This window comes from Castanea sativa, chromosome 2 (genome assembly GCF_040712315.1).
Source record: "Castanea sativa cultivar Marrone di Chiusa Pesio chromosome 2, ASM4071231v1".
Classification (NCBI taxonomy): domain Eukaryota; kingdom Viridiplantae; phylum Streptophyta; class Magnoliopsida; order Fagales; family Fagaceae; genus Castanea; species Castanea sativa.
Genome location: NC_134014.1, coordinates 3,293,107 through 3,308,555, shown reverse-complemented (window position 1 = coordinate 3,308,555; position 15,449 = coordinate 3,293,107). Strand labels below are relative to the sequence as shown.

At 30.2% G+C, this 15,449-nt stretch overlaps 1 protein-coding gene and 1 pseudogene across 1 annotated transcript; both read left to right on the top strand.

Moving 5' to 3' along the window:
* Positions 1-1,437: 1,437 nt before the first annotated feature.
* LOC142623984 (amine oxidase [copper-containing] alpha 2, peroxisomal-like) lies at positions 1,438-9,797 on the top strand. Its single transcript, XM_075797471.1, has 5 exons — positions 1,438-2,234; positions 2,757-3,141; positions 6,432-6,545; positions 6,894-7,426; positions 9,372-9,797. Exons 1-5 carry the CDS (start codon positions 1,471-1,473, stop codon positions 9,577-9,579), a joined length of 2,004 nt encoding a protein of 667 aa, XP_075653586.1. The 5' UTR covers positions 1,438-1,470; the 3' UTR covers positions 9,580-9,797.
* Positions 9,798-9,987: 190 nt separating this feature from the next.
* Positions 9,988-14,764, top strand: LOC142624321 (amine oxidase [copper-containing] alpha 2, peroxisomal-like; annotated as a pseudogene).
* The last annotated feature ends 685 nt before the right edge of the window (positions 14,765-15,449 follow it).

Below are 15,449 nucleotides of genomic sequence, written 5' to 3'. Positions count from 1 at the left end.
GTTTCAGATGTAGTGCATTATTTTATAGTTTTACTTGATGTAAATATTTCAGTTTTCTACATTGATCCATCAACTTCTTCATAATAGTTTTTGTAAAAGTCATCACATGTATTTTGTAAGTAGTTTTATTGTTACAATTTTATTATGCATTTTCAATATATGCACTATTTATAAGATTTATTCAGAGGATCTTTTTTTCCTCCCCCTAAATGTTAATACTAAATTATTGCATCATCTTCCAATCAATAACACGTTGATTACTGCATAAATAAAATTGGCAAAAATTGACAATAGTTACAGAATACTAGCCTCTGAGCACGCGCTTACGTGCGTGCTCAGAGGCTCTTCTATTTTTTGGGTAATGATTAATTTAGAGCATTTATTATAATTTGGAATTACTACATTTCCCGATCACAAAAAAAACCTAGGGGTGTGATGAAAGATTATTTCACCTACTAACGCATAATACTCATCATACCTCTAAATACTCTAAATTAATCATTACCCAAAAAATAGAAGAGCCTCTGAGCACGCGTGTGAGCGCGTGCTCAGAGGCCAGTGAAAGCTGACTTACTTGACCGACCTTTAATCAAAGTGACAGATCCACTTTTCATTTTTATTTTTTTACGGCTCTTACAGCAATTTTGTGTGTTTTTTTTTAAAGGCCTATGTATCAATGAATATATATATTCTTTGTCCCACTCCTACCTTTAATATTCCACTTTATATTATTTCAATATATAACAACTTTTATGTAATCATTTTTTTCTTTCGTAAGTTATTAAATAAATAAATAAATATAAAACATATGACATTTCCCAATTGATAAAATATAAAAGTGAAATATAAAAAATAGGAAAAATAGTATTTATATCTATGACAAAATATTTCACAACATTTTTTACAATAGATGAATTGGAAACTTTTGCTATGACAAACTTTTACTAGTTTTTATCTAAATTTTCTACTAACATTTCATTTTTACTTACCACTATCAATCTATTACATCAACAAGTGTGAAAAATTTTGCCAAATTTTGTGTCTATAAACTTTTACAAAAAAAAAAAAAAAAAATTACGTGATTAATTAGCAATTTTCCATATAAAAGTATCTAAAACAAGCGAATAAAGTTTAAGTAATATTCAAATAATTTTTTAAAAATCATATTTAAATATAATGTGTATATATATATATATATATATATATAAAATCTCAAATTAGCCCTTAAATCAAGATTCCCTTCGGTGCTTGCATCCACCCTGTCACGACAAGTGTGGAATTCGGCTTCGGTCCCCTCTGATAGGCTGGTGCATGAACTTGTGAGATATGCAGATTTTCTCCATTAGCTGTCGTTTCTGTCAAATTTAGTGGCTAGGATTTACGTGTTTTGTCTTAGCGCTGATGTTTTTCACTCAAAAGTCTAAACTATATCTCACACAACAAAAGCAAAGCTCTATTTCAGTAACACTCATGGCTTCAACCTTCACTGTATTTTTTTCACTTCTCTTCCTCCTCTCCATCCCAAGCATTCTTTCTCACCCCTTGGACCCTCTCACCCCCATAGAAATAAAACAAGTAACCAAAATTATCAAAGGGTCTAGGGCGATCTCGTTGGCAAACCTTACCTTTCAATATGTAGGCTTAAATGAGCCAAGCAAATCAACCATTCTTTCGTGGCTTTCAAACCCCACCAAGGAATCCCCGCCTCGTCAAGCTTTTGTTATTGCACGAGCTTATGAAAAATCCTACGAATTTGTCGTAAGTTTATCCCATGCTTCAATCATTTCGCAGCACATTTATAATGGCACTGGCTTCCCTTTACTGAACCTTGAAGAACAGTCTGCTGCAAATGACTTAGCATTTAAATACCCACCATTTATCAAGTCCATCAAAAAGAGAGGGCTAGACATAAAGGATGTGGTTCCTTCAGTTTTCACGGTGGGATGGTACGGAGAGAAAAGCGTGAGTAGGAGGCTTGTTAAGGTACTCTTTTTCTACAAAGGTGGCTCGCCTAATGTTTGGGTTAGACCTGTTGAGGGTATTGCTGTACTTGTGGACCTTGATAAGATGGTGATTGTGAAATACTCTGATAGTGAAGTGGTACCAATACCAAAAGCTGAGGGTACTGAATATCGAGGTTCAAAAATGAGGCCACCATTTGCAGCTGAAACAAAGCCTATCACTGTTGTCCAGCCTCATGGTCCCAGCTTCAAGATCAATGGTCACACAATAAGGTAAACAATAAGGCCACACAAATTGTATAACTTTTTTCAATCAACTGAATCGTCAAGTTTTGATTGAGTTATAATAAAAATAATGTCAGTGCTTATCTCATGTGGAAGTGTCGTTACATTAATCACAATTTGTTATATAAATTATGAAAATTGTTATGTGTATAATGTTGTTAGCCAAATAAAGAATAAAACATTTTAATTGTTGTTTATTAATTAAAACTAAGGGTTTCAAAATATAATTTTTTGAATGTTGGGTTTCAGTTTTTATAAAACAAGATCCTCTTTATTTCAACTGGTATGAAGAATATCAATTACATAGTTTAAGAATGAAGAATATCAATTACATAGTTTAAGAATTTAATCATGTTCTAAATCTAATAGTGTACGGTGTGTCAAGTTATTCAAAATTTAAATAATGTGGAACTAGATACATATTTGATGTTGCAATATTTAGTCTAAATCATAAATTTCATCCTTTTAAATAGAAATGATTTTAATATAGTTTTTATGTGGTATACATAGTTGGGCAGACTGGAATTTACACCTTGCCTTTGATGTCCGAGCTGGTCTTGTTATATCTCTAGCCACACTTTTTGATTCCATTGAAAATAAACATCGCCAAGTCCTATATAAAGGCCATGTTTCTGAGCTATTTGTGCCCTACATGGATCCCACGGAGGAATGGTACTACAGAACATTTTTGGATGCTGGAGAATTTGGGCTTGGCTTGAGTACTGTATCTCTTCAACAACATACAGATTGCCCAGCCAATGCAATCTTCATGGATGGGTACCATGCCAATCAGGATGGAGAGCCTGTAAAAGTTTCAAATGCATTTTGTGTATTTGAGCGATATGCAGGTGATATAGCTTGGCGTCACACAGAGAGTGCGATTTCAGGGGAAGTGGTATTTGATTTTCAAACCACCAAAGTCTAAACCCTTCCTTCCTCCCCCACCCTCCTCCCCCTCTCTTTTATGTGACAATATTGTGAATACTAAAAATAATGGGTTGTGAACAATGAAACAATTATCAAATTTACCTTAAGCATTCAATCATACAACACCCTCATTAGTTTCACAACCAACCCATCTTTCTCATCATCACATTAAGTTTCCATTGTAGAGTAAATTGCTAAGAAATTGACTAATTTAGTGACTCGAACGAAAATATTGTGATTTGAAACTACCAAGACTCCCAATCCATCCTACCTCTTTGATTGAAAAAAAATCATATTCTCTTAAATTACTTGCTCTTCCATTGTATAATATAGAAGGGGAAGAGATTTGAAGAGAGAGAGAGAGAGAGAGAGAGAGAGAGAGAGAGAGAGAGAGAGAGAGAGAGAGAGAGTATAATCATAGAGGAGAGTACTTGGAGTTGGAGTGGATGAGGTGAGACAAAAGTGGAGCATTCGTTTAGATAGGGTTGACCCAATATATTTTGGAGTATAAGGTGACAATTTTTAAGATGAGTCTTTTTATATCTAAATATTAATTAAATAATACTTATTTAAATTTTAATATCAATTTTTAATTTGAAATCTAATTTTCTTTTTGAGTTACAAAGTTACTAATTAAGTTTTTATATTCAAACTCTACTAATATATATTTTTAAATTAATTGATAATTTGGCTAATCTACATAATATATATCTATATATATATATATATATATATTTTTTTTTTAATATAGTCAATTTTTTTTTTTATACAAGATAGAATTCTACTCTAGTCTAATCTAAGTGTATATGTGTGTGAAACTCCCTTCTGGAGACTTGAATCTCGGCCCTTGCCCCCCCACACCCCACAAGCACTTATACTTGTTGAGTAACTATCGCACTAAGGATGTGCGGTAGTTAATATAGTCAATCTTAAATAGGATCTTATCAATATATTTATTTATTTATATGAAAAACTTATTTTTACAGATGCAATTGTGACATGCATATATTGTTAGAACAATAAGTCTAATTTATTAAAACATAGCTTCACTTAACCTTTATTAGAATCTGCAACAATTTCAGCCGTAACAAGTAAATATGGGTTAACTAAAAATCAAATTAATACAAAAAAGTTTCACTTTAATTGTATATAAAACATAAAATATAAAGAATAAGGAAAACTGATTTACCTTAAATATAACTTTTGATCAATGATAAGTTCAGGGGTAAAGGGACAAAGAGTGAGTTTGTCAAGAGATACTTTCAGTGAAAAAGAGCTAAAAGGATAATATGGGGTTTTTCCAGTTTTTTTAAGAACATTTTTCAAAAAACTTATAAAATCTCTCTCTCTCTCTCTCTCTCTCTCTCTCTCTCTCTCTGTGTGTGTGTGTGTGTGTGAAACATATTTTATTTATCTAAGTTGCCATAATATAAAAAATTATGACATTATAACTAGAATTATGGGGCGCTTTCACATTTGGGGACTTAAGGCAATTGTCTCATTTGCTTATAGTTGAGCTATCACTAGGTCAATTATTATTATTATTATGTGCTAAAATATACAACAAACAAAAGTATATACACACAGGGGTAGGCAGGGGGGCTAGAAATCAAGAAGAATAGAGCAAAGAAAAGAAATAGGGTTATGAATGTCAAAGCTAAGATTTCAGTTATTATTATTATTATTTACAATTTGTTAAATTTGTAACCCACAATGACACAAAAATAAAAGTGTAGATGTGTGAGAGCATATGGTATGCGAGAACATATATATGCATGCAATATTACACAATAAATTCAACAATAAATACATAAATTGTTAGGAAATGAAATTAAACTGTTTACAAAAAAAATTTTACAAAAAATAATTGCATTAAAAAACCTTTTTTTTAAGGGAGTAGCAATGCTTTTTGGTTATATATATATATATGGGGTTGAAAGTACTACTCGTTATCTTTCAGTTTCATTTTACCCTTACCTGCCTTTGTTTTGAATGTTAAAGTAAGAAAAGTAAAACATATTTACTAAGTATATTTCTTGAAAAGTGTTTGAAACATAGAAGAGATTATAATCAAATAATTTTTTCTGTGAAATATATCAACAAAAAATACGTATAAGAGAATCCACTATATCCATGAAATAAAAATAAAAATAAAGGAGAAGAAGAAATAAAAACATTTATGATAACAAGTTTTTTGTTCAAATTTTTTTTTTAAATTTAGAGTTGTGTATATATATGTGTGTGTGTGCGCATCCGCGCACACATTTATGTATTCAAAAAATTGATTTGGTCTCCCAAAATGACCTTCCAAAGAAAAATGAACAAATATTGGCTAACTGAATTAGTATCCCTCAAAAATACAATTGGCTAATGTTGTCCAAAAAAGAAGAATTATTTTTAAACAAAAGAAATCTATCCTTTATAATCAACTGTTCATTTGGTCAGTCATTTTCTTTTATGTATAAAAGGATCATAAATGTTTTTATTTATTAACAAAATCAATATTTAAAAAAATCAATATATATATATATATATATATATATATATATATATTTCAATGATTATTTTTAAGCCAATTTATTTTGATGATTTTATATACATAATATATCAGACTTATCGGTAACTCTAATATTAGAAAACTAATAACCTCTATTTTGATGATTATTTTTAAGCCAATTTATTTTGATGATTTTATATACATAATATATTAGACTTATAGGTGAGTACTCTAATATTAGAAAACTAATAACCTCTCTCTCTCTCTCTCTCATACACATAATTTTGTGTGTATATGTTTTAAGTTTAACTGACCAGTTCATCAATCTCAAATTTGGCCTTCCAAGCCAAATTTTATAACTTCATCTTTGGTCACAACTCACAAGGATTTGAACCCCTCTTTTTTTTTAATTAAAAATTTGCCACATTGTTTGCATTTTTTGATTGAAAACAACTAAAAACACCATTTTTTCCCTACCTTGTTTCCATTTGCCCAAGGATTTTTTTAGTCCTAATTTAAATTTTAAAATAGAAAACACCCAACCAAACAATATTTGTAAGTAATTGTAACAGACTGTTTTATATATATTCTGTTTTTGAAAAACAAAAGTTTTATCAAATGCAACCAATCAGGCCCATTAATCATTTATAAATGATGTTTTAGTTAGTTGGAATATAATTATCTGTTTTCACTAGTTGCATATACATCTGATTTTTGTTGTTTGATTTTTATTTATTTATTTATTTATTTTGGCTTCACAGATAACAGAGGTTAGACCTGGGGTGAGCCTAATTGTTAGGACGGTTTCAACCATTGGCAACTATGACTATATCATGGACTGGGAGTTCAAGAAAAGTGGCAGTATTAAATTTGGGGTATGGAAATTAAATAACCAAACCATCTATTTATAATATTTTCCTTATTGTTTTTTTAAAAAAATTATCATTATTGTTTCGGTTGGTTTCATTCGAAATTGTGTTGATCCATTTCAAATTTAAAATATTATTTTTGAAATCTAACTGTGTATAGCGTACTATGTCATTTAAATTTAATTTTTTAAAATTAAAATTATTAATAATATACATGTCTCTAAATATGCCTTTCAAAATGCTCTATTTCAAATGGAGAGATCATTTTCGATCAAGTGGTATCTAAAAAGTCTTTTTGAGGTTGTTAATCATTATTACTAACAACTATATATGTTGTATGCACTATTTAATTAGGTGGGTTTATCAGGTATTTTGGAAGCAAAAGCTTCAACATACACTCACAAAAAACAAGTCAAGGAAGACATCTATGGTACATTGGTAACGGAAAACACTATTGCAATAAACCATGACCACTACATCACCTGTTATCTTGATCTTGACATTGATGGTGAAAAGAATTCATTTGTCAAAGGCAAGATGAAAACAATGAGAACAGATGGTAGCACACCCAGAAAGAGTTACTGGACCATGATTCGAGAGCCAGTAAAAACTGAATTAGATGCAAGAATATGGACTGACAAACCAATTGAATTATTGATAGTGAACACTAATAAGTTTACTAAAATAGGAAATCAAGTTGGCTATCGATTGATTCCTGGTCCAGCTGCTATTCCTCTTCTACTAGAGGATGATTACCCACGGATCCGCGGCGCATTTTCGAATTACAATGTATGGATTACGCCGTATAACAGGTCCGAAAGATGGGCTGGTGGGTTATATGCTGATCGAAGCCATGGAGATGATACCTTATTTACTTGGACAAACAGGTAATATTGCATGGTTTTTATAACGATAAAAATTCTCTCATACTTTTTTTTTCAAATTTGTACGCGCAATTTTTACAACTGTGTGTGCTTGATGAAATGAGAAAAATGGTGATATTAATAATTAGAATATGGAAAGTGGATGTGTACAGAAGATTTTAAATAAGTTGTGGGAGAAAATTATTGCCCTTTTTCTAAAGTCAAAATTTGGCATTGGTCTTAGGGGCACACCAAAATACCTAATACTGCTTTTTCTTTCTTTCCTTTTTTCTTTTTTGTTAATAAATATATTTTATAGGTAAAATTCATTAAAAAGAATGTATTTTTATTTTATCAAATTTTTAATGTTTAAAAGTTATAAAGAAAATGTGATAAAATAAAATTGAAAAAGACGAACAATAATTTTAAAGGAAGAGAAAAATAGTTAAAAAATGTAAGGAGATTTAATGTTTAATATAATAAGCAAGAGTGTGTTTTTCAAATTCGTTATGTATCAATTAATAATAAACTCCACAATTTGAATTTGAGTTATACTATAAAAATTTTCCCGTACAATTCATTACCATATGATTTTAAAATGTTATAATATAATCATTTTATGAGTTAACTAAAAACAGAAATAAGTTGTACTTGAAATTTATGTAATTACTATAAATTATTACGTGAGAAATATAAGTGCCATACGACTTATTCATATATTAAAAGGCCTTAATAAGTAAAGAAAATATAATAGACATGCTATCTTCTTACAAGTTTTTGAATATTAAGATACCACTTAGTATTAAAATGAGTAATATGTCTCATCAAAAAGAGAGTAATATGCTATTGTCTAGTTTGATTTTAAGTATTATATATTTAATGCGTGTTCAAAATATGTTTATCTAAGTATTTTTGCAAGTGTATTAAAACACGTGTATATTGGTTATAAATTTGTTACTCTAAAGTTAAATCTTGACTCTTCCACTTGTAGATCCTCAAACTTTAGTGTAAGAGGGATGTAAATTATTCACTTAAGTTTAAAGTATTCACTTAAGTTAAATCTTGACTCTGTCACTTTTAGTTTGTTAGGAACAAGAGGAGATTACTCTAAACTTAAGTGATCATTTGGTTGCTAAAAAACTTAAAGTAATTGATTTTAGTTCCTAACAAACTTTAAAAGATCACTTTTATTATTTATTGAGCAATGATGTGATGATTTCTAGATCAATTTGACCATGTCATCTAAGTGACAAAAAAAAAAAAAAAACACTTCAAACTTCTAAGATTAAAATTGTGCTAAATTTTAAGGATAATAGCATATTTAACTCTCTCTTTTTTATTAGGTACTGTATCCTTCTATTCATTAGCTAAAACCACAAATTCGCTTCGACTTAAAGAAATTATATAAAAGATCTATATAAAAGAAAATTAAAAGAAGGAAAAGAGAAAGCCTTAGATAGTGAGGATGGGAATGGGGTAGAGTTGGCATGACATGTAAAAGCCATGCCTAAGTTTATATTAATATTCAAAAAAAAAAAATTATGCTTATTTAGCAAAAAAAATTATAATTAAATACTTGAAATTTGGGTGTGGGTGAAACTTCATTAAGCTAATTAGGTTTTTTTTTTGAGGGGGAAGCGAATTTGGTATTTAAAACATACATATTGACTTGAATTAATTGGGAGGTAATATAGAAGTAATTATTAGGAGTTCCCATAGTATGGCAATCTGGTATTTACTCCTTTCATATTCATGGTGGATTCCATTAGTTAATTCATGGTGTGGCCTATTATGAATTTAGAAGGAAAGAGTACTATGTTATCCTATTCTGGGAGCAACTGGTAATTTTTCGATATTATTGTTAACCGCTAATAACTAGCATGGAAGTTTTGTCGCATGCTATTTTTTCCTGTAATAAAGCAAGTAACAATGAAGAAAATCAAACTGGTTGGTTTGGTTCATTTTGCAGGAATAGGGATATTGACGACAAGGACATAGTGTTATGGCACACAATAGGCTTCCACCATAGCCCTTCCCAAGATGAATTTCCAGTGATGCCGACTTTGAATGGTGGGTTTGAGCTCCGTCCTTCAAACTTCTTCGAAAGCAACCCAATCTTGAATTTAAGGCCTCCTAAGCCTGTGGACTTACCCACATGCAATGCCACCACTCCTTAGTGTTGGAAAAAAATAATCGGAATAACTAGCATCTTCGGTAGAAGTTCTAGATAAATGTTACTTGTGCTATTAGATATTCTAAATAATTGTCAACTTTTATGTTGTTTTTAGAATAATAATTTGAAAAACTATTAGAACTTTTAAAATGGTGGAATTTAAATTTGTAGGAATTTCAATCTTATCAATTAAGCTTTTATTAATTTTCTAGGTATATCTGAGAGTTAAGAATTTGAAGTATTAAATTAGTTACAATAAGTATGGTAACAGGGATGATAATGCATTGGTGACATTGAAAATAAGAGATAATAATAGTGTAATCAGAGATAATAGTTTGTTGTTAGTGGTGGAGGTAGTGATAATGGTAATACTTAATAGTCTTACCAATAATGTTGTTAGTATTATGCTATTATGTTTGGTGGTGTTGGTGGAGTTGATGGTAGCAATGGGTGGCAAGCGGCGGCAGCGGCGGCGGTGGTGATAGCCACTTGTGTTAAAATATGATGTTATTTTTTATTTTTAATACATGTTGCAATATTATACCATCAATGGAGTTTGTTCTAAGAAGTGTTTTGACTATTAGATGAGAATGTAGTGTTAAATTTTAGGGTAAATTACAATGTTAGTCCCTATCCTTTATACCATATTTCAATTTGATCCATAACCTTTCAATTGTGTCAATTTGGTCCTTAACCTTTTCAATGTTGTGTCAATTTAGTCCTCGTTATTATCTCTTGGATGGAAAAAGTTGATGTGTCAAATGAAATAATACAAAATTATTTTTCATGCCATATCAGCCGTCAACTGTACTGCCACATCAAATAATTTATTAAAAAAAAAACCAAATCAAGATCTGCTTCACACAAGTGAGATCAATGCTTTAAAATCTGCAGATATGCTTGGCTTTCATTTCTTAAATATGCTTGTCATTCCAGTTAGTGAAATTAATTCACCATATATATCAAAGTTGTGCGTGAATTTGGATTGGAATACAAAAGAGACTCTGAATCCAAAACAAAAACTCTATTATCATCAATAATTTTCCTAAGGTCACTAATTCACTAAATATCAAAAGTTTTGCCACCGAAAGTGGATCTCGCCTTAACTCCAAATTCAAAACAAAACCTTTTAGGCACCCAGCGTCACCATCACTCTTTTCCTGAAGCTAAAAAAGAGCCTGTCCTACATCTTGAGATATCATAAGCACTAAGCAGCCCCACTAGAGCATTTAAAAAACTCATTGAGATTTGGTGAGATGATATTGATCTCAAATGTGTCCAGATTTTAGGGACTTGAGTGAGATGATAATGATCTCACATTTTCACGCGTGTAAATTTAATTTGGGTTTTTTTTTTTTAACAATTTAATGTGGTGGTTAATTGGTAATTGATGTGGCATAAAAAATAATTTTGTATCATTTCATTTGACACATCAACTTTTTCCATCCAAAGGATAATGACGAAGACTAAATTGACACGGCATTGAAAATGTTAGGGACCAAATTGACATAATTAAAAGGTTAAAGACCAAATTGAAATATAACGTAAAGGATAGAGACTAATTTAGTAATTTATCCTAATTTTTACTACTAAATGTTCACATTTTCATTTGACAACATTAGGCCGTTGTACAAAACACTTCTTCAATAATGATGTAGGGTCAATGGGCTCTTTATTGTATTGGGCTTTTGGGCCTATTCCCTTCTCACTGTTGGGTTAGGCTTAAATTGTGACCTTACAAATGACATTAATGAATTTCGATATGTCTCTAGCATTATTTGTGTTTATTTTTTTGAAACCAAGATTTTGAACTGAAAATTAATTTTTATTTTACTAAAAAATTTAATATTGTTCTTGTTTTCTTTAGTAATAAATCATTATTATTTATTTGATATTAAATATATAATAAAAATCCGAACTATTTTTAATATCCCCCCAAGAAAAAAAAAAGTAACATAATCCTCGTTTCAAAAAATATACGTAAATATATATATATATATATATATATATATTTTTAAGGCCTTTATATTAATTGTGTGTTTCCTAGAGCGCATGTTCAGCTCTGTCCAGATAGGACGTAAAACATGTGTTTTACGCCCACCAGTAATGGATCTCCACATCTGCATTTTATTAGAAAGTGAATATAATATCTCATTTAATTCCAAAATTTATTATACCTCGGTCAGACGTGAGATTAGATTCTTAGGAAAAAGAAAAAGAAAAGAGAGAGAGAGAGAGAGAGAGAGGGTGTCAGCAGCTCACGTGTAACAGAGGTGTATTAAAATTTGGGATTAGATCAGATATTATATTCACTTTATAATAAAACATTGATGTTGTTGATCCATTATTTTATTGGTATCTGGACAGAACATGCACTCCTATTATAAACTCCACTCCAAAGTCCAAACTATATCTCACACAACAAAATCAAAGCTTTGTTTCAGTACACTCATGGCTTCAACTTTCATTGTATTGTTTTCACTTCTCTTCCTCCTCTCCATCCCAAGCATTCTCTCTCACCCCTTGGACCCCCTCACCCCCTTAGAAACAAAACAAGTAACCAAAATTATCAAAGTCATTTTAAAAAATTAAAATTATAAATAATATATAAAATATACCTTCCAAAGTACTCTGTTTCAAATTAAGAGATCATTTTCAATAAATACCTAAAAAGTCTTTATGAGGCTGTTAATCATTATTACTAACAATTATATATGTCGTATGCACTCTATTTAATTAGGTGGGCTTATCAGGTATTTGGGAAGCAAAAGCTTCAACATACACCCACAAAAAACAAGTCAGGGAAAACATCTATGGTACATTGGTAACGGAAAATACTATTGCAATAAACCATGACCACTACATCACCTGTTATCTTGATCTTGACATTGATGGTGAAAAGAATTCATTTGTCAAAGGCAAGATGAAAACAATGAGAGCAGATGGTAGCACACCTAGAAAGAGTTACTGGACCGTGATTTGAGAGCCAGTAAAATCTGAATCAGATGCAAGAATTTGGACTGACAAACCAACTGAATTATTGATAGTGAACCCTAATAAGTTTACTAAAATAGGAAACCAAGTTGGCTATCGATTGGTTCCAGGTCCGGCTGCTATTCCACTTCTGCTAGAGGATGATTACCCGCAGATCCGCGGCGCATTTTCGAATTACAATGTATGGGTTATACCATATAACAGGTCAGAAAGATGGGCTGGTGGGTTATATGTTGATCGAAGCCAAGGGGATGATACCTTATTTACTTGGACAAACAGGTAATTCATGGTTTTTTTAATGATAAAAATTCTCTCACGCTCATTTTTTACACATTCGTATGCACAATTTTCACAACTGTATGTGCTTGATATAAAAATTTTTGAAATGAGAAAAGAGTGATATTCATGATTAAAACATGGAAAGTGGATGCGTACTAAAGATGTTAAATAAGTTTTGGGAGAAAATTATTTCCATTTTTTTTTAAAGTCAAAATATAGCGTTGGTCTCAAGTGCACACCAAAACACTCTGATAAATTTTTTTCATTTTTTCCTTGTCTTTTTGGTTAATAATTTTTTTTTATAGGTGAAACTTCATTCAAAAGAATTTATTTTTATTTCTATCAATTTTTTAATGTTTAAAAGTTATAAAAAATGAAAAAATAAAATATTTTTAAAAAAGCAAAAATTTTAATCGAAGAGAAAAAAAAAATTAAAATATGTAAGGAGCTTAAATGATTAATGTAATTAGCAAGAGTGTATTTTTCAAATTCTTTATGTATCAATTATAAATAAACTCCATAATTTGACTTTGAGTAATACTATAAAATTTTTCATGTACAGTTTGTTTACCTTATAATTTTAAAATGTTATATATACTATAATCATTTTATGAGTTAAATAGAAACAAAAATAGGTTGTACTTGAAATTTATGTAATTACTAAATATTATTGCATGAGAAATATAAGTGCAATACGACTTATTCATATATTAAAAAGCCCTAACAAGTAAAGAAAATATAATGGATATGTAATCTTTTTACAAGTTTTCGAACATTAACATACAACTTAGCAAAATGAGTAATATGTCCCATAAAAAAAGAAAAAAGAAAAAAGAAAAGAAAGAGAGAGAGTAATATGCTATTGTCTAGATTGATCTTAAGTATTATATAATAATGTGTGTTCACAATATGATTATTTATGTATTTCTATGAGTGTATCAAAACACATGTATATTGGTTATAAATTTGCCACTCTAAAGTAAAATCCTGACTATTTGCCACTATTTGGTCCTTAAACTTTAGCGCAAGAGGGATTTAAATTAATCACTACAGTTTAAAGTAATTGCCTTTTTTTAAGGATAAAAGCATATTTAACTCTCTTTTTTATGAGGGACTGTATCCTTATATTCTTTAGCTAAAACCATAAATTCACTTCGAGTCCAAGAAATTATGCTAGTGGACCGGAAGATATTTAAAAGAAAATTAAAAGAAGAAAGAGAGAGTCTGAGATAGTGAGGATGGGAATGGGGTTGAGTTGGCATGACATATAAAATTCCCTACCTAAGTTTAAATTAATATTTAAAATCTATAAATACTTATTCAGCAAAAATAAAAAAATTCATAAATGAATACTTGAAATTTGGGTGTGCTGAAAGTTCAATAAGCTAATTAGTTATTTAAAACATACCGATTGACTTGGGTTAATTGGGAGGTATTATTGGAGTCATTATTAGGTGTTCTCATATCATTTATTTTGATTTTTCCTCCTCTTACATTTATATTAGATCTCACTTAGTGTGGTTTATTATGAATGTGAAAAAAAAAAAAAAAAAGAATATCACGTCACCGTGTTCCAGGAGCACTCAGTAATTTTCATATTATTGTCAGCCTAATAATTAACATGTACATTTTGGCATGCATTTTTTCCAGTAATAAATTAGGTAGCACTGATGAAAATCAAACTGGTTGGTTTGGTTCATTTTTGCAAGAATAAGGACATTGACGACAAGGACATAGTGTTATGGCACACAATAGGCTTCCACCATAGCCCATCTCAAGATGAATTTCTAGTGATGTCGACTTTGAATGGCGGGTTTGAGTTCTTTCCTTCAAATTTCTTCGAAAGCAACCCAATCTTGAATATAAGGCCTCCTAAGCCTGTGGACCTACCCACATGCAATGCCACCACTCCTTAGGGGAGGAGAAAAAAAATCGGAATACCTAGGTAGTATCTTCGGTAAAAGTTCTAGTTAATTGTTTTTTGTGTTATTCTAAATAATTGTCAACTTAATTTTATGTTGTTTTTAGAATAATAATTTGAAAAACTATTAGAACTTTTTAAAATGGTGAAATTTAAATTTGAGGGAATTTCAATCTTATCAATTATGCTTTTTATTATTTGTCTGGGTATATCCAAAAGTTAAGAATTTAAAGTATTAAATTAGTCACAACAAGGATTGTAATGAGGATGATAATGAATTGGTGACCATGATAATATGGTATATATCATGGTATCGGTGGTGGTGAACATGATACCCTAATTAGCAATAATAGTTGGTCATTGGTGGTGGAGACAGTGACAATGGTAATGGTTGTAGCAATACTGTTGTTAGTATTATTGTATTATGTTGGTTGTGGTGGTGGTGGTGATAAGCCACTTTGTGCTAATTGAGTTGACTCTCTCTCTCTCTCTCTCTCTCTCTCTCTCTCTCTCTCTCTCATTTTGTTCTTTTGAGACTACTAGGTAGGGTGGCATGTGCTACCTCTTAAGTGAGAAAATTAAAATAAAATTTTATTTGAAGATGTATGAAACTATATACATAAAAAACATATGTCATACAAAGTTAATCATATTCATATAATAATTTCAATAGTTATTAC

Coding starts and splice junctions, on each gene's coding strand:
- LOC142623984 (XM_075797471.1), top strand. CDS start 1,471: ATGGCTTCAACCTTCACTGTATTTTTTTCACTTCTCTTCCTCCTCTCC. Junction 3,142..6,431: donor GTGCGATTTCAGGGGAAGTG/GTATTTGATTTT, acceptor TTGGCTTCACAG/ATAACAGAGGTTAGACCTGG. Junction 7,427..9,371: donor TTATTTACTTGGACAAACAG/GTAATATTGCAT, acceptor TTCATTTTGCAG/GAATAGGGATATTGACGACA.